This window comes from Xenopus laevis, chromosome 4S (assembly GCF_017654675.1).
Source record: "Xenopus laevis strain J_2021 chromosome 4S, Xenopus_laevis_v10.1, whole genome shotgun sequence".
NCBI lineage: Eukaryota > Metazoa > Chordata > Amphibia > Anura > Pipidae > Xenopus > Xenopus laevis.
The window spans coordinates 55,369,676-55,397,439 of record NC_054378.1 but is presented as its reverse complement, the minus strand read 5'-3'; the positions used below and the strand labels follow the sequence as shown (position 1 = coordinate 55,397,439).

At 38.1% G+C, this 27,764-nt stretch overlaps 1 protein-coding gene across 8 annotated transcripts in view; it reads left to right on the top strand.

Moving 5' to 3' along the window:
• Positions 1-26,788, top strand: part of ndrg4.S (NDRG family member 4 S homeolog) — a 90,767-nt gene extending 63,979 nt beyond the window's left edge. For 4 of the 8 annotated variants that reach the window (XM_041591371.1, XM_041591374.1, XM_041591372.1 and 1 more), the window contains 14 exons: positions 6,080-6,185; positions 7,868-7,988; positions 8,067-8,129; positions 8,661-8,721; positions 8,961-9,047; positions 9,582-9,638; positions 10,522-10,625; positions 12,424-12,480; positions 15,216-15,267; positions 15,768-15,815; positions 16,337-16,372; positions 16,898-16,949; positions 19,376-19,420; positions 24,411-26,787. In XM_041591371.1, coding sequence (XP_041447305.1) covers positions 6,080-6,185; positions 7,868-7,988; positions 8,067-8,129; positions 8,661-8,721; positions 8,961-9,047; positions 9,582-9,638; positions 10,522-10,625; positions 12,424-12,480; positions 15,216-15,267; positions 15,768-15,815; positions 16,337-16,372; positions 16,898-16,949; positions 19,376-19,420; positions 24,411-24,565 — 1,044 coding nt within the window. In that variant the 3' untranslated portion in view covers positions 24,566-26,787. 8 annotated transcript variants of the gene reach the window in all.
• Positions 26,789-27,764: the final 976 nt, after the last annotated feature.

Sequence of the window (27,764 nt, the reverse complement as noted above, 5' to 3'; positions counted from 1 at the left end):
GATATTGTTAAGCAGCATCTGTTTTTATGAGGAGTTAAAGAGAGTTTTTCAGAATTCAGCCAAGGGAGGGAAGAATTAAATATTGTTCAATGCTACCTGTCACAGCAGATATAATGAATGTTCTGCATTATCTGGTCACAGCAGGGTTAATGAATGCACCACAGCATCCTGTCACAGCAGGGTTAAGAAAAGCTCTGAAGGTTACCAACCCATATAGTTCTGGAAAGCTCTGCAGGGTTGTCTCTAGGGAAGGAATACGCCTGTGCTATGAAGGCTTTGTCATATGGTTAATATTGAGCATATTGTTGTTATAGGGGAAATTCCTGAATGCCATTGTGTATTAGATTTTTTACCAAAATCACTGTATGGTTTTGCAAGGAGAAGGTGTTGTGTGTCCATTTTTTAAATAAAAAATAAACTGAAGAAGCTTCTTGGCCAACAAAATGTAAACTCTAGGAGGTCATTTAGCCAAGCTTTAGCAATATGCCTGAGGGACATTGTGTTGGACAGTGAGTATTACATTATTGCAAATGTTAAAGTTATCTGTCACTGTGACCTTCATCTTTCAGTCTGGTGTATTTGATCATTCATTTCGAAGTACCTTTCCTGGTCTCATTGTTATAATCCATAGCAAAGTAGTGAGGATGGGTTTGATGAGAGATAGCTATACATTGCTAAAGCTAAACTGCAAAAATGCATTATCTCTATTTAAACAGTCATGGACTGTAGCATAGGGGCTAAATAGTAGCTTGCAAAAGAATGGAAATTTGCACTGTCCCAATAATCAAGGACAGGGTTGTGACCAGGGGTGTAACTACAGAAGAAGCAGACCCTGCGGTTGCAGGGGGGCCCAGAAAGTACAAGGGCCCCATGAGGCCCAAATAATTAGCAATTTCAACATCTGTTGATAAAACTAGCCATCCTCTGCATATGTTTGCGTAACTACACAGGAAGCAGACCCTGCGGCTGCAGGGGGGCCCAGAAAGTACAAGGGCCCAATGAAGCCCAAATAATTAGCATCTGTTGATCAAACTAGACAACCTCTGGATATGTTTGGGGCCCTAAAATGAATTTGCTGTGGGGCCCAGTAACATGTAGTTATGCCACTGGCTGTGACCTTCATGCATTTAATCCTAAAACTGAATTATACTTTTTATAGCACATACATAACAGATAAGCAATGCAGATCCCTATAGATATATTTAAAATATAACATATATAAGGAGTGCTATAGTGATGTGCAGGTATAGACAATATATACGGGTCAGGTGGGTTCAGGTCACAAAGTAGAGTTGCAGTTGAGGGTTTATCTATCTATCTATCTATCTATCTATCTATCTATCTATCTATCTATCTATCTATCTATCTATCTATCTATCTATCTATCTATCTATCTATCTATCTATCTATCTCTCTATCTATCTATCTATCTATCTATCTATCTATCTATCTGTCTATCTACTACACACATATACAATACATCATTGGACTGGCCCACAAGGGCACCAGGAGAAAACCCACTGGGTCCCGGACCTACTGAACCGGGCACATTGACAGGCAAAGGCGGAGCCCTTGGGGGGCTGGTACGTATCGACAATAATCATTGGTGGTAATTTTCTGTTCTGATTACAGCAATAAACAAAGCACGCTGACGAGCCCGAGCAGTGGGCCCTTAGTTGGGGAGAGGGGGAACAGTGTGACCAGAGTGATGAGCTTTTTGCTTGGTGTGGTGGGCCCAGTCTCCCTTAGTCTCATACTGAAGGAATACTTATATATATAATTATTAATGTGTATGTGGGGAATTATTTCTGATACATTGTTACTGATGTAACTGTGGATATCTGGATATACAGATCTATTATACAGAATGCGTGGGTGCTTGGGTTTCTCTGAAATTTGGATCAACCTAGCTTAATTCTACTAAAAAGTATTTAAACATTAAATAAACCCAGTACGACTGTATTGCCACCAGTATTAATCTATGCTTTCTTAGTTAAAGGGGTTGTTAACCTTGTGGTTTAAATATTTAGCTTTTTGTTAAGCGGCTCCCAAGTTTGGAATTTGAGCAACTATTTGGTTGCTAGGGTCCAAATTACCCTAGCAGTCATGCAGTGGTTTGACCGAAAGACAGGGATATTATTTGGATTTGGCCTTAATACAAAGATAAGTAACAACACTAAAATTGTAGCCTCACAGAGTGATAGCTATTTTGGCTGCTGGGGTCAATGACCAATTTTTTAAAACTGGAAAAAGTCAGAAGGCTAGTAAAAAACTATATAAAAAATGAAGACCATTGGAAAAGTGGCTAAGAATTGGCCATTCTATAACATACTAACATTATCATGAAAGTGAACTACTCCTTTAAAATCAAGAACATTATACTGTTTTATTATTATAGAGAAGTGTAAAGAGATGCTAGTTTGCTGATCCCAGTGTAAGATCAATCATCAACTTGGAGAGGCAGACTGGCCTTACAGCTTGCAGGGTTACAAAGTAATGCTCAAATGAGTAGACAAATCACTGGTGCACTGCTGATGCACTGCTGGAAAAAAATTGAATTAATGACCTCATGTCTCGAACATTAACATTACACTGTTCTGTCCAGGATGTCTTAGGTATCACTCACCATGCAGATGAGTGAGGTTTTAATGCTTGGCTTGGAATATCAGAAAAAAAACATCCAAACACATCAGTTGTGTCTGTGTTTCCCCCCTGTCTGTGTCAGTAACCTTGAGAAGGGCATAAAGCGAGCCTGACAGTTGGGGAACCAAGATACGTGCTCAGAATCTGCTTCCTACAATGCAGGTTTATCATCTTAGCAATAAAGGCAAGAAAGAAGATGGCATTATAATATGGAATTGTTTAATCACAATACAGTATATGAACCAGAAGTAAATAAGAAAACTAAACTAGGCAGACTATGTTCTGTAGGGATGTCGCGGACTGTTCGCCCGCAAACTAATTTGCGCGAACATCGGCTGTTCGCGTCCGCCGAATGTTCGCGAACGTCGCGCGACGTTCGCCAATTTGGGTTCACCTTAGCTGGCGCTTATTTTTGACTTCTCACCCCAGACCAGCAGATACATGGCAGCCAATCAGGAAGCTCTCCCTCCTGGACCACCCCCACACCCCCTGGACCACTCCCCTTCCATATATAAACTGAAGCCCTGCAGCGTTTTTTCATTCTGCCTGTGTGTGCTTGGAAGAGCTAGTGTAGGGAGAGAGCTGTTTAGTGATTTGAGGGACAGTTGATAGTAACTTTGCTGGCTAGTAATCTACTTGATACTGCTCTGTATTGTAGGGACAGAACTCTGCAGGGATTTGAGGGACAGTGAGTTTAGGTTAGTTAGCTTTGCTGACTAGTAATCTACCTTCTACTGCAGTGCTCTGTATGTAGCTGCTGTGGGCACTGCTTCTGATCTCATCTGCTGACTGCTGTAATAACCCAATAGTCCTTGTAAGGACTGCTTTTATTTTCTTTTTTGTTTTTTTTACTTTGCTACTGTAAGAGCCCAGTGCTATTAGTCTAGCTGTGTTGGGGAGTGGGACTGGTGTGCTGCTCCTCCTAGTAGTTCACCACTACCAGCACCAACCAGAGTCAAAATTGTTACAAAGTATCTTATTTGCACCTGTTAGCTGTTCTGAGCTCTCTGCCAAAAGCCAATTAAGTTAGAAACTGTTTTTTTTCTGGCTGTTCAGTTCAGAGAAAAGAGGGACTGGTGTGCTGCTCCTCCTAGTAGTTCACCACTACGAGCACCAACCAGAGTCAAAATTGTTACAAAGTATCTTATTTGCACTTGTTAGCTGTTCTGAGCTCTCTGCCAAAAGCCAATTAAGTTAGAAACTGTTTTTTTTCTGGCTGTTCAGTTCAGAGAAAAGAGGGACTGGTGTGCTGCTCCTCCTAGTAGTTCACCACTACCAGCACCAACCAGAGTCAAAATTGTTACAAAGTATTTTATTTGCACCTGTTAGCTGTTCTGAGCTCTCTGCCAATAATTAAGTTAGAAACCGGTTTTTTTCTGGCTGTTCATTGCAGAGAAAAGAGGGACTGGTGTGCTGCTCCTCCTAGTAGTTCACCACCACCAGCATCAACCAGAGTCAAAATTGTTACAAAGTATCTTATTTGCACCTGTTAGCTGTTCTGAGCTCTCTGCCAAAAGCTAATTAAGTTAGAAACTGTTTTTTTTTTCTGGCTGTTCAGTGCAGAGAAAAGAGGGACTTTCCAGTACAAAAGAGGGACAGGGGTTGAGTGGTCAAAAGAGGGACAGTTGGGAGGTATGCAAGTGCCACCTAGCTGTGTGAGCTTTTTCACATTCTGTCTAAATAACAATAATAATTCCGTGTCCGTAAACATCACCTGAGTGATGTTTTTACAGCAGCAATAATATATTCCGTATCCACTACTGTATACGTTGCCCTTGCAGGCATTGTTTGCCCAGTCTTTAACCAAGTGCCACCTAGCTGTGTGAGCTTTTTCACATTCCGTGTCCAGAAACATCACCTGAGTGACGTAGTGTGATTTCTGCCCTTTACAGCACAAAACGCAGCGCTGTGTCAACAATGTATTTTTCAGATACATTTTTGCCCTTGATCCCCCTCTGGCATGCCACTGTCCAGGTCGTTGCACCCTTTAAACAACTTTAAAATAATTTTTCTGGCCAGAAATGTCTTTTCTAGCTTTTAAAATTCGCCTTCCCATTGAAGTCTATGGGGTTCGCGATGTTCGCGAACCGTTCGCATTTTTTGACGCAAGTTCGCGAATATGTTCGCGAACATTTTTTCCGCCGTTCGCTACATCTCTAATGTTCTGTAGGGAAACGGAGAGAACATGTTTGTGAAAATATTTTGAGATCAAACAATAAGAGCAAAGGAAAGTGACAAACCATTGCATGTTCATGGGACTGCAATAATTTTGCAAAATATGTGACGATTTTTAACAGTTAACATTCCATATCACTAATCAGAAAAGCAAGATAAAATGCTGAAATGGAATAGACAGTTACACTCAGGGTCTCAGTGCTTTGTCTGTTTTCTTTGCTTGAACAACAATTACAAGATGGTGGATAAGATTTTCACTGTACAACAGCCCCCATCCTAGTTATATTCCGACTCAGCTATTTCTGTAATGACATACCAGTTCAGAACTCACATCCCTAAGAGTTTAAACACAAGTCTTGTTAGTGTGTGAAATATGTTCTACAATTTGCACAGCATTGAAAATCCAACACAAGGAGCAGAGTGCAGTGTTTCTGGACCTTTTTACCTGGGGACACATTTATTAAAGGTTCATTTTTTCTGTTCAGCCATTTTGTCGCAAAAAATCTGAAAAACTAACAGAAAAAAAGAGCGACTTTTTGGGATTTATTATGCAACAAAACTTCGACAATTCTGAATCCAAAAAAACCTGTCAAAGTCATGTAGAAGTCTATGGCAGATGTCCCTTTTACAACTGGAAGATGTTTCTTGCCTACATGATCTTCGAGGGTATTGAGCATTTTGACGCTGGTCTTTGTGCGACAATCTGAAAAAGTTGTGGTTTCTGACAAATTCAAAAAAGGTCACAAAATAACAATTTTGTTGCGACTTTTCTCACACATGCTTTTTTTTTGTTCTAATATTTTAGTAAATTAATGACATTCGTGGTTGGAAGTTTGGTCACATTTATTCTTTAATAAAAATGAGAAAAAATTAGTTTTAATATATAGCTCCCCCTGCTCCTATTAACCATTAGACATACAATTCCAGAATGCCTTTTATCACCTGGTTTTTGGATTATAGCCGGAAATCCACGATTTTTTCAGATTATCATACGAAACACATCTTTCCAAAGTAAAAAAGGACATCCACCATTGACTTCTACATGACCTCGGCAGGTTTGAGAAGGAGTATTTTTTTATTCAGACTTTTAGCATCCTCTGGGCTCATAGGCTCACAATGATAGCATAGTGGCTTCTCAGAAAGATATAGACTACTGGGCAGTGGTCTTCTTATACTGTAAATATGTGCAGTTCTACATTTACAAACCCTTCTTTACCACTACTGCACATCCTCACGTCTTTCAAATCTTTATGTTTCTTAGGAACATGACATTGAAACCCCATATGGAATGCTACACGTGGTTATTCGAGGGACTCCAAAAGGCAATCGGCCTGCCATTCTTACCTACCATGACGTGGGGTTGAACCGTAAGTGGAAGGACTACTTTTAACTATTCCAAACGCATTTTGTTCATTTATATTTTTCAAAATTGGCAAAAGGGGCATTTGCGCAGGACCTGCCAGGACAAGGGGTCCCTTCATCATATCTTTCCATGTTCAATAACTTTTAAATGATACATCTCCCTGAAACAGCAGTCCCCAGCAGGAACTTTCTGTTGGGAGAATCTATAAAGGATTTTTCTAATAAAAATTACTAGTTTGCAACTTGCTTCAAGAACATGTTAGAAGGTCTAGGAATTGAACAAAATTTTTGGGGATGGGATACATGGATACAGTAGTATACAATAGTATCACCCTGATGTAATAGTACTTGATACTCTCTGAAGATGCCCAACAGCTTTCACAGTATTCTGTACAGAGATTCAGCAAATCCAGTTAAGATTTATAAAATTACTTTTAATTAAGCTGTTCTTAAATATCAGTTAAAAACATTTTGAGTGTCCTATATTTACTGAATCTTTTCTTTAAGGATATAGCTTAGTACTTAAAATACTATTAACAGCATCCAAGCATAAAGACATTTGGTTCAATAAAAAGATTAGGGGATTTACCATCTGTTGTATTTTACCAGATTTACCATCTGTTGTATTTTTGAATGAGTGGTAACAACAATTATCTTTTCAGAAAAAAAATTGATAGATTCAGAAATAATTTTCTGCATTACCAAAATTCTGAATGATTTGTATTGATTTAGTAAATCCTCCAAAGAGGGTCAAAAAATTTAAATTAACTCAATTTCTTTTTCAGCACTGCATCTGAGATAGATGGATAGATAAAGAGAAACATATAGATATTGTAGATAAAATGCGGATGTATTATATAAACAGAAATGATAGAGAAATCTAAAGGTGGCCATACACGATAAGATATTTTCCCGATATGCCCACCAACTGCAGGGCGATATCGGGTTAATCCGAACAATCGGCCCTAGTGCCGAACGATCAGATTACAACAAAGAGAATGGGTGATGACTGGTTGTAGGACCGCATCAACTAGCCAACACGGTACTTGATCACCAGAAAAATCAAACCTCCCAATCGATATCTTGTCCGGATCTCGATTGGGGAGACCCGCCGGAAGCCCCCATACACTGGCAGATAAGCGGTCCAAAGGACCAATATCGGCAGCTTTAATCTGCCCCTGTATGGCCACCTTTAGGCTTCCAAATCTCACATACTGTTTATTGCAGGATACTTTGTATATTATTTATATTATGATATCACAAACTCAGGGCCAGCAAATATAATTAGTATACTATTCACTTGTGATGCTTGTGATATCTTACAGGATATATTACAGGATATATTTTGTATACTGTTCACTGCTAAAACCAAGATGTGCTGCGTATTATTGAACACAATTACTGCCAAATAGATTCAAATATTTAACCCTTATTCTGGGTCATTACATCTGCATGTTTTACAGTGGCCTTTACCTGAAATTGTTTATCCAGAAACAAATCTCCTTAGAGACCCAAACCCTGATCTGTTTTACAATCCTTACTCCTATATTATTTCATGGCCCACACTGAGCACTGCATATTCTCAGTACTCCCAGCAGCTGCTGACCTGCTTTTTCCATTGTTACACCCCCCTTACCCTTTACATTTGTGGTCTCAGTTAAATTGTACTCATTCTCTTTCCTTCCAGACAAACTTTGTTTCAACACCTTCTTTAACTATGAGGATATGCAGGAGATAACTAAGCACTTTGTGGTGTGCCATGTGGATGCCCCAGGGCAGCAGGTGGGGGCATCACAGTTTCCTCAGGGGTAAGTAAAAAAATTTCATAACTTGTATTATTGTATTAAATTCAGTCCTCTGCCAATAGCTATCTGCTTTTTTTCTAGGTATCAATATCCCACAATGGATCAACTGGCAGCCATGCTACCCAGTGTCATGCAGCACTTTGGGTAAGTCCATGGAATGGAATCCAGATGCTGCTAAATACCAGCTACTAGCATGAGCAGCAAGTTGAATAGCTTCAACTTCCCTTTTTAGCTAAAGAAATAATAACATTAGCTAACGAAATAACAATAAAATAGATTTCCTAATGAAAACAATCGGCATACACTACTCCAGTGTTGTAACCAACAGCAACAAACCAAACGCCAGTGTTTATCAGCATAGATATAAAGAATTTAAAAGTGAATGTCTTGTTAGTTTCTTTGGGTTACCACAGTAACAAATAAGCATTAAGTTAATAAATCAACCAATAAAGTCCTCACAGTAAACTATATCCAAATACTTTGCCATATAAAGTATAAAGTGTTTTTTTAGAACATACATTTACCTCGATAAGGTTTGGAAGTAGAATGTGGAACTGAAGCATACAGCTTAGCATTCATTTTTGCTAAAGTAATAACGTTACAAAAATGTTACATTAATTTTTTCGTGTTATGTTTAAATACCCTTCTACTTACCTTTTCTCCCCCTTCTTGCAGGTTTCAAAGTATAATTGCAATTGGTGTTGGAGCAGGAGCCTATGTCCTTGCAAAATTTGCTGTAAGTTTGTGTATGCTTTAATATAAAAAAACACAAACATATTAAAAATTATCCTCTTTGCTGGTAAACCTGTAATGTTTGCTTAGTAACTTCTGATATTTTGGGGGTGGGAGTGGGATGGCTATGGTTGCTAAATCAAATTCTAATAATTTAAAATTAGAAATGTTTATTTATTACTACTTTTTGTGTATTCTGACTTATTTTGATGGGTTTAACATCTCCCTTTAATTGGCCAACAGCTAATTTTCCCAGAGTTAGTGGAAGGCATGGTTCTGATTAACATTGACCCCAACGGAAAAGGGTGGATTGATTGGGCAGCCTCCAAGGTAAGATGGCTCATTTGTAAGATAGGACATTGTATATAAAAGAGAAATATGGTGCAGACTATAGTAAGGAAACACTAGGAATATAGCCTAACGATACCCACAAGGAGCAGATTGTATAAGGGCATGGTAATACACAGCTGACATTTGAATCAATATGTGAAGGGGCATCATTCGCAGACATGTGTAGAAGGAATTATGTTCTTTTGAGCTTGGCCCCACTTTGAGGTCCAACAATTGCTCAGGGCCTCTTTTAACTCATAGGTTACAGATACAGGGAATATCTTGTATGGACATTTAAGGTTACAAAAGGTTATAAGGTTAGAGATAAAGGGTATATGTTGTATGGACATTTAACTATAGTTGAAGAATATTTAGGAAAATACAGATTCTCTAGTTGTTTATGAAGTTAGTATGTATAGGCAATTTTGGAGTGTTGTGTTTTAGACACAAATATTATATATAATTGGTGCTGTGAGTGATTAAGATAAATATTCTATTAGCATGCCAACATCTTCTGTTTCTGTCTTTATGCAGATTTCTGGGCTTGCCAGCTCCCTACCAGAAACTGTGCTGTCTCACCTATTCAGCCAGGTATTTTATCCACCTTTGTATAACTATAGAAATCCTGCTGGAAAATGTGATTCATGACGGTGCTTAAGATGCGTGCCAACCTTCACTTGTCTCATCACTGTGCAGAGCACACTGACCCCTATTTCCTAAGCACATGTAGGTCCACAAATCACTCAGGACAGGTTTCACATTCAGTAACTAGCTGGTCTTGCTCATTCCAGATTTTTTATAGAAGAAATCTTTATAGGAGCTGAAGTTCTTACCCTTTACCCATAAGTCCAAACCCATTCCTACATATATTTATTATATAACATTCCTCCCCATAAATTAGCACAGGTGCCCACAATTTGACATCACTTGATATGGAGCTTACATGTGACATAAGTTAATAGTTGGGAAGCAAAGCAAGCCTTAGTATTTTAAAAGTTTCTGCTTCAAAGGTGGTACCAGTTCTTAATATTTATTTATTTGCCATAAGTAGAATTAGATTGACTAGCAGAGATGCAAAGAAACAGCTGATAAGCATTTTGCATTCTGAGTTCCTTCTGATCTTATATGTATTCTAAAATGTTACAGCCTATGTCCATGTGCAGAAGGGAAGTGGCTGGCTAAAACAATTATAGATATTAAATAAAATGAAATTGATAATTATACTGTATTTTACACTGAGCCCCACTTTAACATAATAATTAATTAACAGAAATATATCCATAGGACTCCTACTGCCAGGGGGACTTAATCAGGAATGAATGAGCTCAACAAACAAACAAATTAGAAATGCATCCTTAGCCAAGTAATTAGCAATACTCCCTATACTAATGATACTGTCTATTAACATTATTAGCTATTAGCTGTTATAATGCTGATGTGCTTTAATAAATACACTTCTTGTCCCACAATCCAGGAGGAGTTGATGAATAATACAGAGCTTGTGCAAAACTACCGGCAGCAGATCAGCAACTGTGTGAACCAGAGCAATTTGCAACTATTCTGGAACATGTACAACAGGTAACCCCAGCTCAGACCCCTCATAATTTATCCCTGATTAATGCCAACTAGATGGCCATTAACAACAACCACTGACTGCACTGAAAACTATATTACTTTCAGTCAAGATAAATTATGGACTACTCTAATAACTTCTGTCCAACTGCTCCATATCAGAATATGGAAATGGAACAGCTCACCCCTTTTCTACCTGTACTTTATTATTCTATTCATAAAATCACTAGTCTGATCATTTCTACTTTACATCTCTGACGGTTGCTATTGGATTGCGACACTGAAACCACCAACACTTATAATCACTACATCACCCATATTCATCACTGCTCCATTTGGCTTTTTATATTTGGCCACTCATAATCTATATGTACAGGCCCGGATTTGTGGAAAGGCCACCTAGGCCGGCAAGATTTTAGGGGGGCGGCATACTGCCCAACCACACCCACATTTGTTCAAAAACACTGGGGATGCGCTGGAGATACAATAATTTTTTACATTTCCTGTGTGCCAATCCCCATTGCTCCTGTCACCCTGGAGGGGACAGGGGTGACGAACGGTAGTGGGCCTAGGGGCGCCCACTTTGTAAATCCGGCCCTGTCCTGCGCCCTTCTCTATATACCAATCTATGAAAGTTGTGTATAGTGCATTTTTCAGACACAATGTGGCATGCTTGTTGCTTCCCACATAGAGGCGCAGAGATGAAATAACACCCTCTTGCTGAGGGGAGGAGAGAGGGAAGTCAATAGGTAAGGTAGTATATTCCAAGGGGGTTGTGAGTCTCTAGATGAAGAACCACCTGGCACCATGGGTCTAACCTGTTATTGGAACTTTAATCCACCCTAAGCAAAGCAACCATATTCTTTTATGAAACGGAGGCCCAGAAACCAACATTCCTCCCATTAATGCCTGTGGACTCTCCAGCCCTGCTGGATCTGTGCCAATTGGAGGAACAGTAACATCAAGGACTGCAGTATGGCAGCATATCTGTGGCTACACATAGACTATCTATTGCAGTGGCGTAACTAGAGTGCTCCGGGCCCCCCTGCAAAAAAATCTTCAGAGTTGCCCAAAGCACTCCGATCCCCTTCCTCCTGCCGTTCCTGCCTCCGCCCACTTTCCACCAGACCCCGCCCACTCCCCATCCATACTCTGCCCAATCCCTGTCCAGACTCCATCCCCACCCAGAATCCAGCTGCTATCCACCCTGTGCTGATGTGCTCTGCTTCCCTGCCGCAGGTAAGAGAGTGACTGGGGAGGGGGGGGGGGCTCTTATCTGCTAGAGGAAGCTTCTTCTATAGTTACTCCACTGCCATATTGGACTCTCTAGGTAAATCCTGGCAGTTGGTGGTGTTAACTGTTATGAGCGTATGTCTTAAATGGGCGCCAACATCTTGTGCTGATTTATGATTAAAATTTCTAGAAAATCATACCCCTGCCTGCTAAATATGGCTTTTGGGTGGAGAAGGCCTGTTACAGGTGGCAGTAGCTTCCTGGTTCCCAAGCATCAGTAGATGCACTCTTGCATGTGATTCATCAGAGATGGTAGGATGGATGTCGTCAGGCCCGGATTTGTGGGAAGGCCATCTAGGCAGGATTTTAGGGGGGCGGCATGCTGCCCAACCACAACCACATTGGTTCAAAAACACTGGGGATGCACAGGAGATACAATCTCCATGAAAATTTGCACAAATAAAGGGGAGGGGCGACAAATGGCAGCGGGCCTAGGGGTGTCCGCAATGTAAATCCGGCCCTGTATATGTATGGGTCTGTTACACATCCTTTATATCTCCTTTTGTTTCAGTCGAAGAGATCTAGAAATGAGTCGTCCTGGAACTGCTCCAAATGCTAAGACTTTGAGGTGAGAACACTTGTTGTTGCACTTGGGGCTTACAGATTAGGGTTGCTACCTGTCCGGTTTTGACTCGGACAGCTCGGTTTTCAGAAGAGCTGTCTGGTCAAAACTACCCGGTTTTCCTAATTTGGAAAACCGGGCAGGATTCTCCTTGATTGATTGCCATGGCATAGTCCCGCCCATGATGTCACACCCCTCTGTCTAGACACCACATGCAGGAAGATGGCAACCCTATTGTAGACTTATTATTTATTGTAGACTTATATAGACTTAAAGGGATACTGTCATGGGAAAACATGTTTTTTTCAAAATGCATCAGTTAATAGCAGACTTCTGCACTGAAATACAATTCACAAAAGAGCAAACAGATTTTTTTATATTCAATTTTGAAATCTGACATGGGGCTAGACAAATTGTCAGTTTCCTTGCTGCCCCAGTCATCTGACTTGTGCCAGCACTTTAGAATGGAACTACTTTCTGGCAGGCTGTTATTTCGCCTACTTAATATAACTGAATCAGTGCGACTTGGCTTTTACTATTGAGTGATGTTTTTAGATCTACCTGGGAGCTGTTATCTTGTGTTAGGGAGCTGCTATCTCGTTACCTTCCCATTGTTCTGTTGTTAGGCTGCTGGGGGGGAGGGGTGATATCACTCCAACTTGCAGTACAGCAGTAAAGCGTGACTAAAGTTTATGTCACATGACTTGCAGCTGGGAAACTGACGATATGTCTAGCCCCATGTCAGATTTCAAAATTGAACCTAAAAAAGTCTGTTTGCTCTTTTGAGAATTGGATTTCAGTGCAGAATTCTGCTAAAGCAGCACTATTAACTGATGTGTTTTGAAAAAAAAAACCAAGTTTTCCCATGACAGTATCCCTTTAAGAACATACTTATTAAAGAATGAAATAAGATCTTTTCACAGTCTGCAAAAGTGAAATTCCACCACTGTCTATTCATTTTTGTTGGATTTTTTAAGACCCATTCATCACCCTAAATATGCAGTTAGAAACCCCAAAGAAATTAATAGTGAGGGGCAGACTATCACTTTGGATGTCTAGTTTCACTGATAAATATGCTCCTAGTTTTACATCCATTGTTAAGAAATCCAGATAAACAGAAGAATACCCAAAAATAGGGTCTCTGCATAAAAATGAAACACACACTTTATTTAATTATTTCTCATTATAAAACATATAAACAAAAAAAATAAAGTTTTTAATACAAGGTCTGCATTATGGGAAGCATTAATTAAAGTATGTAAAAAGTCTCAAAATGAAAATACACAATTCTGCTTTATTTTTACTAATTTCCAGCGTATTCTGTAAGCTTTAAAATGTGTATCCTTTTTAATTAATTTGGAGTCATTTCCAGCAAAGCTGTTGGGTACACAGTTTCATGCATTTTCTCTAGATAAATGGTGTAACTATATAATGTGCATAATAATGAACACAATTCCTGAAAAATATGAAACTGCTGATATGCTGTTTAAATTTTGAAGAAGCGTAAAAGGAAGTTAATGTGCCCCACAGCAAAAAAATATTTTAATACATAATAGGTTAGGTTACAATTAAGTTTCACTTTAATTCCTTAAGTTTGGAAATAAGTAATTTTTCATAAACATACTTTGGAATTGCTTATAAATCTGGGTCCCACTGGGCCCTCTCTAGATCATGGCCCCTTAGCAGTCACAGGGCCTACTTTCTCTATGTTTAATACATATTTATGCTGGAAATTTTTGGTCTCTCTGGTTAGAAACCTGAATAATCTGTCCACTTACTTTTAGGGGCAGATTTTTCAAGAGTCGAATAGTAAATTCAAAACTCACAAATTCTAATTAGGAATTGTTAAAACCTGATTCGAATTTGAAATTTATCAAACCTTTACCCTGGGAATAATTCGAATTTGACTATTTGCCACTTGCTGAGTTCATGTATAAGTCAATGGGAGAGGTAAATTCAAATTTTTGAATAGTTTTTTTGGTCAAAACTCACAAATTCGAATTGGGAATTATCCAAACCTGATTCGAATTTGAAATACGAAATTTATCAAACTTTTACCCTGGGAATATTTCGAATTTGACTATTCGCCGAAAATTTTGAGAAAATTTTGAGAAAAAACTCGATAATAGAATTAGATTAGATCCGAGTTTTCGAGTCGGTAATATTCTTTCACGTTTTAGACGTTCAATTTTTTTCTTAAGTAAACTCCCAATATATATTCGAATTTATTAGAGTAAAAATTTCACCATTTGGGCCTCCCCATGTGCAGAGTTACTCTTGTTGCATCAGGCAGTAGTGTGAAGCCGGTTACTAGGGGCAGCAGAAAGCTTTCTTTTGTTAGAAGCCAAATTAAACTCTGTACTAATGGTGTGCCCCACTAACCCATTCAAATGCAAAAGAGAAAAGCATGAGGTGGATGGCATCTGGACTGCTGCCTCAGGCAATAGCAGGCCATGGAGTGACTATTTTAATAAGAAAGTTGAAACAGGACTTTTTCTCCCCTCTATGCTTTTTTAAAGAAGTTTAAATGATTTTTTGTAGAACCAGTTAAGCCAAATATAAACAATGATCCTGGGCATGCATCAGAACAAATTTTTATTCTATTTGGATTTTATGGGTTAATGACCAAAGCAAAGTTTGGTCATTCCACTTTATCAGAGTTAGTCAACACCTTTATTTACACTTTCTTTTATTCTCAAATTCTCAGGCATTTCTAACTTTTCATTCATTCATGCTTTTAGGGCACCAGTGATGTTGGTGGTTGGCGATAATGCTCCAGCTGAAGAATGTGTGGTCAGTGTTCTATTTATTAATGGTGTAATGGCGTGTACTGTACTTGTACTGTGTGTGCATTCAGGTCTCATAGTTCAGAGCAGAGTGGGTGCAGTCTCTGTAAGAACCAGTGCATGTATGAAAGAAAACATCCTAAATCGGATTACACTTTACTGACGAAACTCAGTAGTGCTAGAGAATTTTAACAATAAAGGAAAGGTGGTGGGGTCACATTCTTCCAGTCATTAATGTAATACCCAAGTCCCCTTCATGTTATACATTTATACAAAAGTTTGGCAAAAAATAAATACATTTAACTTTAAGACTATAACAAAAGCTTGTTGGGAATAATCCTGACATTTTCCATACCTTTTTTTTTAATCTTACCATCTGGGATTGTATACGAATATATATATATATATATATATATATATATATATATATAAGCCAGTTGGGTTTTGTATCTTGATTTGACTGCATATGAAGTATAAATAATAAAACATATCCTATTTATTTCATAGGTTGAATGTAACTCAAAGTTGGACCCAACTAACACAACATTCCTAAAGGTATCTTGTATGTGTTGCTGAACTGAACAATTTTCACCCAAGTATTCTAAGATATTGCACCCATTTCTATGTGATCTTGTAATTTATCCTTAATTATTTTCTTCTTAAACAGCTAAGTTACCCTAAATATTTTCAACCCAATCAAGACCTAACTGGGATTCGAAGGTCTAACCCCCAGAAAAGCAAAGTCTGTTTATGGCACAGTATTTAGCAGAATCTGCAGTGCAGGCTGCCCTGAGTGACCAATTTACTCCATATGTTATGTCTTTAGTATTTTTTTTAGCCAACAACATGACTATTCAACAACTCCAGATACTTGTGGAAGTATGCTGGAGTTTGTCATTTTTAAATATGTACAGGTTGCAGCTTTGAGGTAGACAAAATATGCTGCTAAACTCACTTTCTTGTATTCACCTTGCTGGTATCTGTTTTTCCTGTTGCTGTTTTTTGCTGATCCTTGCATCTACTCATGCTATCTTTAATCCCAAGGCAAGCAATTGTAACTGTCTCCTATTTTGCAGATGGCTGATTCTGGTGGCCTTCCACAGGTGACACAGGTAATTTCCAATATGTATACAGTTGCTTTATATGTTAAGAAACCTTATTTTTGTCTTCTATGGTCAGTACCATTTGGTGGTAGGGGATTTAAAACTTTCAACCAACATTTTTTTTATAATTCTCCCTTTCTCATTTTTATTATTTATAATTGACTATATTTTCAAATTTCTTGTGCATAGAGATACTTATTTGGATAACTTATTTATTTACATTTTATAACAATCATATTATTATAAAAATGTAACCTATAGATTACATGGTCATCTAATAGTGAAATAGTGAAATAGTGACATTTTGACTTCAAATATGTTTGATTGTTATTTGCTTGTAAAAATCAATAAAAAAATGTATCAATAAAAAAATGTAACATAATAATTCAGACCACATTTCCTCTATTCCATTAATTCCAGTAATGGAAGTAAAGTGTGTTATGTTTACAGTCAGAATTTATCATTGAGGCTTATACATACATATAATTAAAGTATTAATTTTATATGTTTTGTGTAATCTTGTCTAATGAACAGCCTGGAAAACTGACAGAAGCATTTAAATATTTCCTACAAGGAATGGGATACAGTAAGTGTAGTTCATTTCTGTTGGAGTGGATTTGGCTTGAAGATTGTTGGTTATTTGTATAAGGCACGTCAGATTTGTGTGACACTGTGGGGCCTATTTATTAAACCCAAATTTTTATGGTTGAGTTTTCAAAGGGGAAAAATGTCAATCTTTAGAGGGGAAAAAAATTACATTTTTCAAGATTTATTATGCTTAGAAGCTCCTAAAAATTTGAATCCAAAAATACTCCAACTAAAACCTGTAGGCATCATGTCAATGGCAGATAGTCCCTTAAACTATTGGAACATGTTTTTTTCGAGCATTCTCAATGATTTTGCTGGTTTTTGATAATGCGGTAAATTCCATTTTTTTCGGGTGACTATTCGAGCGTCAAAACAAAAAAAGTCCATGATTCTAGTTGTTGCACGATTTGTCACAACTTTTTCTCACAATGATTTTTTCGACAATAATTAGAGGATTCGGGTTTGGGAGTTTGGTCGATTTTTTTTTTTAATATAGCGAGAAAAAGTTGAGTTTTAGTAAATGGCCTATGTGTGTATGAGGTGTGGGTGCTGACTTTGTATGTTTCAAGTGTGTCATATGCTAGTTGCTTTTGTGCAATCTGCAATGATGGAGTGTAAACAAATTGATTCTTAATAGGACCAAGATATTAAGCCAAATCAGTATAGAATTCACAATCTCTTGTACATGGATCAAATTTAGAGTCTGTTTCTGTGGTCCAGTGCCACATTATTTAGGTGAATTTAATTAAAATTAATTTTATGAAGTCCCTTCATTCCTAGTGAATAATATATATTGATTTGTGTTGTGTGGAGCTTATTTGGCACAATGTTTATGTAGCAAAGATTGGTATGCCTGTTTATACTTGAGTGTATAAAACTGTCTAACAAGCAGAAGATCAATAGTGATTCTGTGTCAGCACACAACTCCTCCACTGTTTCAGGTGCACGTTCAGTTCAATGGTGGCCACCCCACACCGTAGACAATTCAGTATAGATGAGAACAGCACCTTCTTGATATGATAAAAAGGCCTTTATTTAAACATGTCACAGACCAACAGTAGCAACGTTTCAAGCCATCTCTGGCTCTTTATCAAGCTTGATAAAGAGCCAGAGATGGCTTGAAACGTTGCTACTGTTGGTCTGTGCCATGTTTAAATAAAGGCCTTTTTATCATATCAAGAAGGTGCTGTTCTCATCTATACTAACAAGCAGAAGAGAAATCTGGTAAATGCAGGTAAATACTTGGCTCATGTACGACAATCTACAAGTATAGTGGAGGAGTATTTCAGACCCCTTTCCCTTTATATGTATGTATAATAAGTGTCTCCATTCTGCATCCTGTGTCCATAATTATTTCTGCTCTTTTTGTATGTTTGTCTGTAAAGATGTTCTTTATAGTGGTATTTGATGACTAAAATGTTAGCTGTGTATTTTGAGAGAAAAACAACATTCTCTTTTTTTTCTGTCCACATCTGCCGCTGTCTATAACTTCATTCTTGACATATGTGCTATTGTGCATCTACCCTCTGTCTCTTCCCTTCTTCTTCTTTCCTCTTCCTGTTTTACTTGAATTATTATGTTACCTCACCCTCTTATGTCCCTCATTGATTCTCATTTTTCTATAAATGTTTTCTTCTTTGTATTCTCTATTTTCTATGTCCCTTACCTTTTTCTTAATTTTGTTCTCTTGTCACTGTTCTAGCACTTGCCCTTCTTTCTCTGTCCCTCTGTCTTTTTCTTCTTTCTGTACTTATACATGATTGTGCTATCTTTCGGCTGGCACATGACTTTTTTACTTTCTCTCTCCTTCTCTCTGCTTCAGTGGTGTTCTATCATGTCTTGAACTTGTTTTTATGGTCCTGATACTCTATTTTATTCACATTTTGCCCCTATTAAATCACTCTTACTCTTTTTATACCACTTACCGTATTCTCTTGCCTTTTTGCCATTTTTTTCTGTATGTGTGTTATTGCTCCCTTGCTTATCTTACTCTTCTTTCATTTGTGCCCTGTCGGTTCCTTAACTGATCTGTGTGCTGTTTACTTATGTTTCTGTATATAACTACATGCTCTCTTTTCATCCTTGGTTTGTAAGCTATGTTTTTGTGTAGCGTTACTGAGTTTTGTCTCTAAATTTTTGTCCTCTGGTTCAATTTTTTTCATGCGTTTTTCTATTCTCTTCATAAATATGTGTAATAGTGTTAACATGGCTTACATTTTAACTATTACATACCCATTTTTCTGCCATCCTGGTTTAAACAACGTATTCTTCCTCTATCCCAACACTAATTTCTACAAAATTATTCTGCTCTTGCTATCACTTCTCTTTGCCATATATGTGTTCCTTTTCTCACACTCGATTTGTTTTCCTGTCTTTGTCTACGGTCTCCCTTTCTGTTTCTTTCCTCTACTCCTCTCTCCCTAGTTGCTTCCTTGAAGGATCGGAGACAGAGTGCCAGTGCAGGAGCAGGTACCCTGATGCACTTTTCCCTCGTTCCCCTGCTCTGCTGTTTGTTGAATGCTCTCTGTGTTCCTTTCCACTGAACATTGCATGTCCTCCTCTGTCCTCTTGTACACCACTCTTAATGCTGAGCCTTGGCTGCTGGACCCTTTGCTTTCTATGTTCTTCAAGGAAAATATTAAAATACTTCATCTTCTGCTTTCTAGCCTAAACAGAAAGAACCAACCTTAGTGCTTTGTGCTGAGAATCTCTATTTCTTGCAAACAGGTCCAACCAGGTCAAGTTTATAGGTAGTTGCAATAATTTGATAGATAATTGATTTCCTTTCATTTTCTATACTATTCTTATACCACAGACAAATTTGGTACCAAGTAAGCCATAACAAGCCTTTCTATAAACAGAAATTATAACCTAAGGTAGATGCAAAGTAAAACCTTCTGAAATCAGAAGGTATTTGTCTCATGCCAAACACATAACACCTAACACTGCCTAAATACCAAAAATAAGAGTTTTTTTAATTCTCCCATAAGGCATCATGGGCGGAGACATGCAAATCACTCCATTATGTCCCTTTGGCCAACTATGCATCCAGAACCACGGGCATTATAGCACAGATACAGCCAGTGGCGGAACTACCGGGGGAGCAGGGGGTGCGAGCGGGCCAGGGCCCGCACCCCCTCAGGGCCTCCCGGCAGTGCCGCACACCACTAAAATGCACTAAAAATGTGGCCGTACGGAGGGGGGCGGGGCTTGGCTGTGCGTCACGCACCAGGGCCCGCCCTCTCTAAGAACGCTAATGGATACAGCCTAGTGGTTCAGAGCCAAATATCCAAACTTGCAGACAGTCTGTTTTTACATCTTGTTAGATCTTATCAGTGCAACATGGCTTCTGAGGGGGTAGGACTTTGAGAAGGTAGAGTCCTGCACAGAACCAATTTATTAGACCCAGACCCAACCCAAACTTGTGAACTGAACCGCAACCCTCATATTTCCCACTTGGATCTGCTACCTGGCCCCGGTACACAACTGCCTTATCCACAACCCAATATGCAAAATGTTGACCACCATTAAACTGGAAGTACTGTTGCTGCAAACTGGAATTTGATATCACCAAAAGTGAGCGGAGACAGAAAAAAGTTTTGTCAAATTTAATAAAACATAGATTATGGATAATATAACATAATTTAGTAAAACATAGATAATATAAGAAATATAGATGAGACCCACATCTATACCCACACCCAAAAATCCTCATCCTGCTGGGTAACTGCTTTTAACCCGTGGGGTACCCGACCCACTGCAGGACTCTAACCTAAGATGAGGGGGATATTTTAAGGAAAACCCAGTTGATAACCAAATATTGATAAAACCATTAGTCCTCTATTATGTGCTGGCAAGGCAACAATTTGTATATGCAGAAAAACAGACAATACTTACACAACTTGTGATGCAGTGAAAAATTATTATTAAATATACTTACTATTACCTAGTACAGACCAGTGGATTCGTCTTTAAAGGGATACTGTCATGGGAAAAAATATATTTCCAAAATGAATCAGTTAATAGTGCTGATCCAGCAGAATTCTGCACTCAAATCCATTTCTCAAAAGAGCAAACAGATTTTTTTATATTCAATTTTGAAATCTGACATGGGGCTAGACATATTGTCAATTTCCCAGCTGCCCCAAGTCATGTGACTTGTGCTCTGATAAACTTCAATCACTCTTTACTGCTGTACTGCAAGTTGGAGTGATATCACCTCCCTCCCTTTTCCTCCCAGCAGCCAAACAAAAGAACAATGGGAAGGTAACCAGATAGCAGCTCCCTAACACAAGATAACAGCTGCCTGGCAGATCTAAGAAAAACACTCAATAGTAAAAACCCATGTCCCACTGAGACACATTCAGTTACATTGAGAAGGAAAAACAGCAGCCTGCCAGGAAGCATTTCTCTCCTAAAGTGCAGGCACAAGTCACATGACCAGGGGCAGCTGGGAAATTGACAAAATGTCTAGCCCCATGTCAGATTTCAAAATTGAATATAAAAAAATCTGTTTGCTCTTTTGTGAATTGGATTTCAGTGCAGAAGCCTGCTGGAGTAGCACTATTAACTGGTGCGTTTTGAAAAAAACATATTTTCCGATGACAGGATCCCTTCAAGGGCTCTAATACAAAAAGTTGTATTTAGAGGTAAATTTTATTGTACTCCAGTTTCATATCTTTTGGGAAGTGGGGCTATGAGAGTTCTCCAATATGCAGCATAAAATTTCTAACATCCTCCAAGGCCAAAGGCTGCTGAAAGCTGTAGTGCAAAAAAAGATGCATATTTGCAGGCTGCATTGTATAATTATGAAATAATATTGCCCCACAAAGGGTATCTTGCTTAGGACCTCTCCACCACCATGGCCCTACTGAGCATATCATTACAAAACAGTCCAATTGCAATCCTTTTTCCACACACATCACATTCTAGATACAATGACAGAATATGCATGTGCCCCACAAAAATATTAGTGAAGTCATTATACCACTATTCAGTTTCTGAAAGGCCTAGTTATCAAAATTCGAATTTGTGTAGTGTTAGAGTTTTTCTATGTTGAATAACCCTTAATAACAAGTCGAATTGAGAAAAACATCTTGTATATGTACTCTTATTTTCAATGGATCAAAAATCTAAAAAACTGCATTGAAAAAGAGCTTTTTTGCCATACACAGCTCACATTAAGTTTTAGAAAGCATAATTTGAATTCAGGAGTTTTATTGCAAAACAATTGATTTGCAACAGAAATTTAAACTTTGATAAGTCTACACCTTAGTGTATCAAAATAATTCCAGTGCACTTAAATATACTTGAAAAATGTTTGCTTCAGTTTACCAGCTTCTTCTCTACTTGACACATATACTGCATTAAGAATAAATTCTGTAGTCCATTAAGCATAGTGTATGAAATATACAGCAGATGTTGTATCCCTATGCCATGATTGGAATTATCCATCTCACTTATAATAAATATAAAAATGTGGACATCAGTTATAACCACAGTTTGCTCAGTGAAATCCACACTATGTACAACTACTACTAAGATTGGCGGGTAATGGTGAGGGTAGCTTGTAGTAGTATTGTGGGATCAGATAAGGTGTGGGCCAACCAGTGGACAATTTTGTAGGTTTCTACAATGCAATCCAAGACGTATGAAAAGGTGCTCACCTCTGAGTCTCTGCATGCTCTGTCCTGACAAAGAGTTTAATTTTTTTTAATATCGCAATCTAGAAGGAGTATAATTAAAGTATTTTGGTACAAAAAGTGTTTAAAAATATATCACAAGAAGTTGTTCTTTAGCAAAATTTTAAGAAAATAACCCAGCCTTTAATTCCTAAAAGGGAAAATATAACCTGTATTTTAACATGAGTTCATTCAGCTGGGCTTATGTAGAAAAGACACATTAACACAATCTGAACTCTCTGAAATAAATATAAATTTATATTTTTCTACAAATTTACAGATTAAAATAAAATAACTCTTAATAAAAAAATAACTTTCCCAACATACACCAGTGAATCCAGGCCCGGATTTGCGGCAAGGGCACATAGGCCCGGGCCTAGGGCGGCAAAAAAATAGGGGCGGTATGCCGCCCAGCCGCATTATGGGGACGTGTGCGTCCCCATTCAATTACAGCAGCTGCGCCGGCGTTTTTTCGCCGGCGCACTGGGAAGGGGAGGTGTAGGTGGGCGCTAGGACCGTGCGGCTGCCTGGTCGCACCGCGCGGCCTAGGGGCGGCTGTCAATGAAATCCGGCGCTGCGTGAATCTCTGGAAAGCAGAGACGAGTCCCAGAATCCATCACTTCACAATGGAACAGATAAGGATGGGGCTGCATAACATTGTATGCCTAAGGGATGTGGGGAAAATGCTTGTACAATTTATCATGGTTTTCTTTCAAAATGTGAAATGAGGTATGTTAAGTCCAGCTGCTTATGTACCCTTACATGAGCTCATCTGAATAAGCTTATGTCAAACTGGGGGAGATATTTTCTTTTTAAAGTAAAATATAATTGTACAATATATACATTTTGAAACCTAGTGAAAATGTATTATATAGCATGTAATTGGTGCCCTAGATTGCCAGTGATTTTCTCGTGATCTTCTCATTTCAAAATAGCACTATTGCTTTTCTTTGTAGTACAGTTTTAGAAATGCCAAGCCACAAGTCATTAACATTATTTATTCACTAAGAATTAAATTATTTTTGAATTACAGTATTTTGAATGTGTTTATTTGTGGATATGAAGCATGATGAGAGGCAAGTCTATACTGTTTCTTTATTCAGAAATCTATAGAGAAGCCACATTGGTCACACACTGCTGTCAGAGCCCTGATTCCTGATTACCTGCAGCAGACTGCACAGTAGCGTTCATTTATTGCATACAAACTGGTATAGAGTGGGGGCGAACTAAGCACAGAACAGGTGAATAGGACTTTAAGGGGCAGATTCATTAAGGGTTGAATTGAAAATTCGAATTAAATTTTTGAATTTTTTATGGTCAAAAATCTCTTAAATATTTGATTCAAGTTTTAATTCGAATTTCAAGATTTATCACACTCTGGCCTTTTTAGAACTCGAATTTGACTATTCGCCACCTAAAACCTGTTGGATTCACGTATAAGTCAATGGGAGAGGTCCAGGGATCAATCTGGACATGTTAGTAGCCTTCCTGCCATCCTGATCAAGTTTAGTCAAATTCAATTCGAGTTTTCGAGTCAGTAAAATTCGTCTAAGTTTTAGATATTTGATTTTTTTTATAAATAACCCCCCAGTCGAATTTCGAGTATGTATGTTTTAAAAAACTCACATGAATTAGAAATTCAACCTTTAATAAATGTGCCTCTAAATGTCTTTAAATTTTGGGTTAATGACCTGGATTGGTTTTGTTTGGATAATTTGATACCGATCTTATATATTCAAGTAGTACAATAAAAATTTACTATTTTTATTTGTCTCCAGTGCCCTCAGCAAGTATGACCCGGCTGGCCCGCTCCCGCACAGCTTCTCTAACCAGTGCCAGCTCTGTGGATGGATCCCGTCCTCGACCCTGCACCCAGTCTGAAAGCAGTGATGGCATTGGCCAAATCAATCACACAATGGAGGTTTCCTGCTGAACTCCTGAGTACCAATGCCCCTTTACCCTCTGATCTATCCTTTATGCCATTCATTATTCTTCTTTACTGGTTTTGCTTCCTGTTCCCCCCTTTAAACAGCGTCTGGCGTTTCTTGGGGATCTTATAATCAGAATGACAGCAAATCATCTTGCATCTGGTCCAGTGCTTTTAGGGCTTATTCCTGCGATTGGATGTAAGAAGCATCCCAAAATGAAGAAGGGGGAAAAGAGGAGGTAGAAATATGGTTAAATATCAGATAGGCATCTAATACTTGTTATTAACTAATAACAAAAATGCACTAGGAGTCTGATACAGTGGGATTTCTTTGGTGCTCTGCAAAATGTTGGTAAGCGTTAAGAGCCGCTCCCAGCACAAAAAGTCACAAGCCGGGTGACTTCTGTGCTGTGATCTAAGAAATGGCAAAGAGTTGCATACAATTTGATGATGCATGGAAGTGCTGATCTGTTGGACTCTAAAGATAAGATTGACCATGTGAAAATCTGGGGAGGTGCAGGTCACTATTTAAGTCACTACAATATTGTAATCAAGGCCTTTACAACAATTGTTAATTAGATAATACCTTTAAGGAGAAAGACAATGTCTTTCCAAGAAATTGATACAGTGATTTTTTGCCTTTTGGTGTGACAGTGCAGAGCATAAGCTGAATCCAGTCCTCAGTGAAATCCTGCAGGGAGGGATTTTAGGAAAAACTTTTTGTATGAGGCAATGGCAAGATGACAGTTGAGGCACTAACAGATTTTGGTTTCCGACAACTTATTTTGAGAAAAGTTATCTATAAGTTTGTATGGTTTTCCATCAGCACAGGTTTGAAACCATTAGCTTGGGGTGCAAAGTGGCATGTCTTGAGGAACTGAAAATATGCATATTATCAAATGTGGTAAAGAGATTGTATGCATTATGGGCCAGAGTTAACATGTAGCTTACACATTAGCGCCTAAAAGCCTTGAGCTGCACACAGTACCTGAGTGCGAAAGGTACATAAAGGTGTATGTGGAATATATCTAACATCTGCTTTCCTATAGTAGGTTAACATTTTTTTTTCTAGCTGATTGCAAATTGTCTGTGACGTGCAATTTATTATCCCAAACACAATAGACCCAGCTTCATTTCCATTTTTAATGGCTGAATGTGTAAAGTTCTAAACAGATTACATGATAACAGGATTGAAAATAAAGCATACTGTATGTTTTGGTAATTTTATAAACAGGAACCTTTGTGTGGGTCATCTAACAGGCTAATCTGTTAGACGTTTGCTTCACTCCATTATGTGCAATTATGGTGTGTTTTGGCTGCTACATTATCTGTGGGTATGCAGATTTCCAGGAGGATGAATAAAGTAATGGCCTCCCTCAAGAATGGATTACTGGTTATTTGCTGGAATATTATGGATATTGGAAGGGTGATGTGGATTTTCAGCACTCAGCTTGTAGTAGTGGCCTTCCTATAGTATAGAATATAGGACAGAATAAGATCTACATGTCTGTATGTAGGATAGGTGTCTGTAACTGGAAATGGTAAGAAACGACTGCAGCAAAATATTCTGTTTAGTAGCGATGTAAAAAAGACAAGCTCCAGCACACAGGTGAGCAGTGACACCAGTAGAGGATTGCCCATGCTTTCAGCAATGCTCTGCACAGGCTGTGATGCTATGAGATTCCTATAGCAGACTAGTTATTTATATACGCAAAGCACTTCTTGTCTCCGGCATGCAAAGGATAAAGCAATGCTAGACAGGTCTGTGGCAAGGGGTTACCTTTTTTTACACCATTTGAATATATTTTAAAGCCATGTCCTGTCTCCCCTGCATCTTCATCTTAGTGTCTCTCCCTCTTCCTCTTTCCAAATCTCTACTTGTCATATGCGTGTTCTGCCAAACACTCAATATATTTCTATAAATACCTATACATAATACATTTAGGAATCTTCGATAACCCATGTTTAACTGTGGTCCCCATTTAATGTGTTCTGCAACTTTTTTTAAGGTGGAATTTAATGGATTCTGGTTAATATTTATCCTGTCTCTGTGCACAGTGATTCTGTTATACATATACAACATATAGGAATATTCTTTGGTGTGTGCATTGTGATGGTTGATGCTTCTAGTTGCATTAAAGCCATCATTACAAATACTCCTACTTGATCTGATGAGAGATACAATTACATTCATTTGTTGGGAAATCTAAATAAAACACTTAAACCTGCTTTTTGTGTTACATTGTATTTCTTATATGCAAATTGAACCAATTTGTTTGGGAGAATGGAGTTGGACATGTACATATATAATACTGTATATATATATATATATATATATATATATATATATATATATATATATATATAATACACAAAAGCCATGAATATCCTGTAAATTATATCCTTATAAACGGTGAGTAGTGATGTCATCAGTTATAAACGGTGAGTAGTGATGTCATTTCTGTCACATGACTCACTAAAATTTGTGTATTATAATAAATAAAGTACCCCCAGTTGTAAAATATGAGGATATTAGAAGTTACCTCGGAGTTCCATGACCTGTATAAAAACACTCGGCCTTCGGCCTCGTGTTTTTATATGGTCATGAAACTCCTCGGTAACTAATAATATCCTTATATTTTACAAGAGGGGGTACTTTATTCACTATATATATATATCCTATATAATAAAGTTGAAGTGTCTCTGCGTCCAGTCCCTGTGTTCGTGGGATTGCGCTACTGCGCATGTGCCCCACGGACCGTCTCTGCCGATATATATTTGTTATTTAATTTACCGGTAGCAATCAACTGGCTGAAAAAGGCTGGAAAAATCTACTAAGAAACTGTTGGATATATTCTATATTTGATATATTGATATTATGGGGTTATTTATTAAAACTCATTTGTTTTCTAGTTGAATTTTTTTAGTGGAAAAACTAAAATTTTTATAGAAAAACAATTATAATAAATAGAGATTTATTATTCCACAAAGCAGCTAGAAGCCCGAATTCTAAAATACTCCATCTAAAACCTGTCTAATTCATGTAAAAGTCAATGGTAGCTGTTCCCTCTATTTGAAGATGTTCACGAATTTTGGGCATTTTGGGGTGTTTGACTCTAGCTTTTGCTCGAAAACGTAAATAATTCAAGGTTTTCAGCGACAAACTTTTTTTCAACTTTATCTACCTGATTTATAAATAAGATAC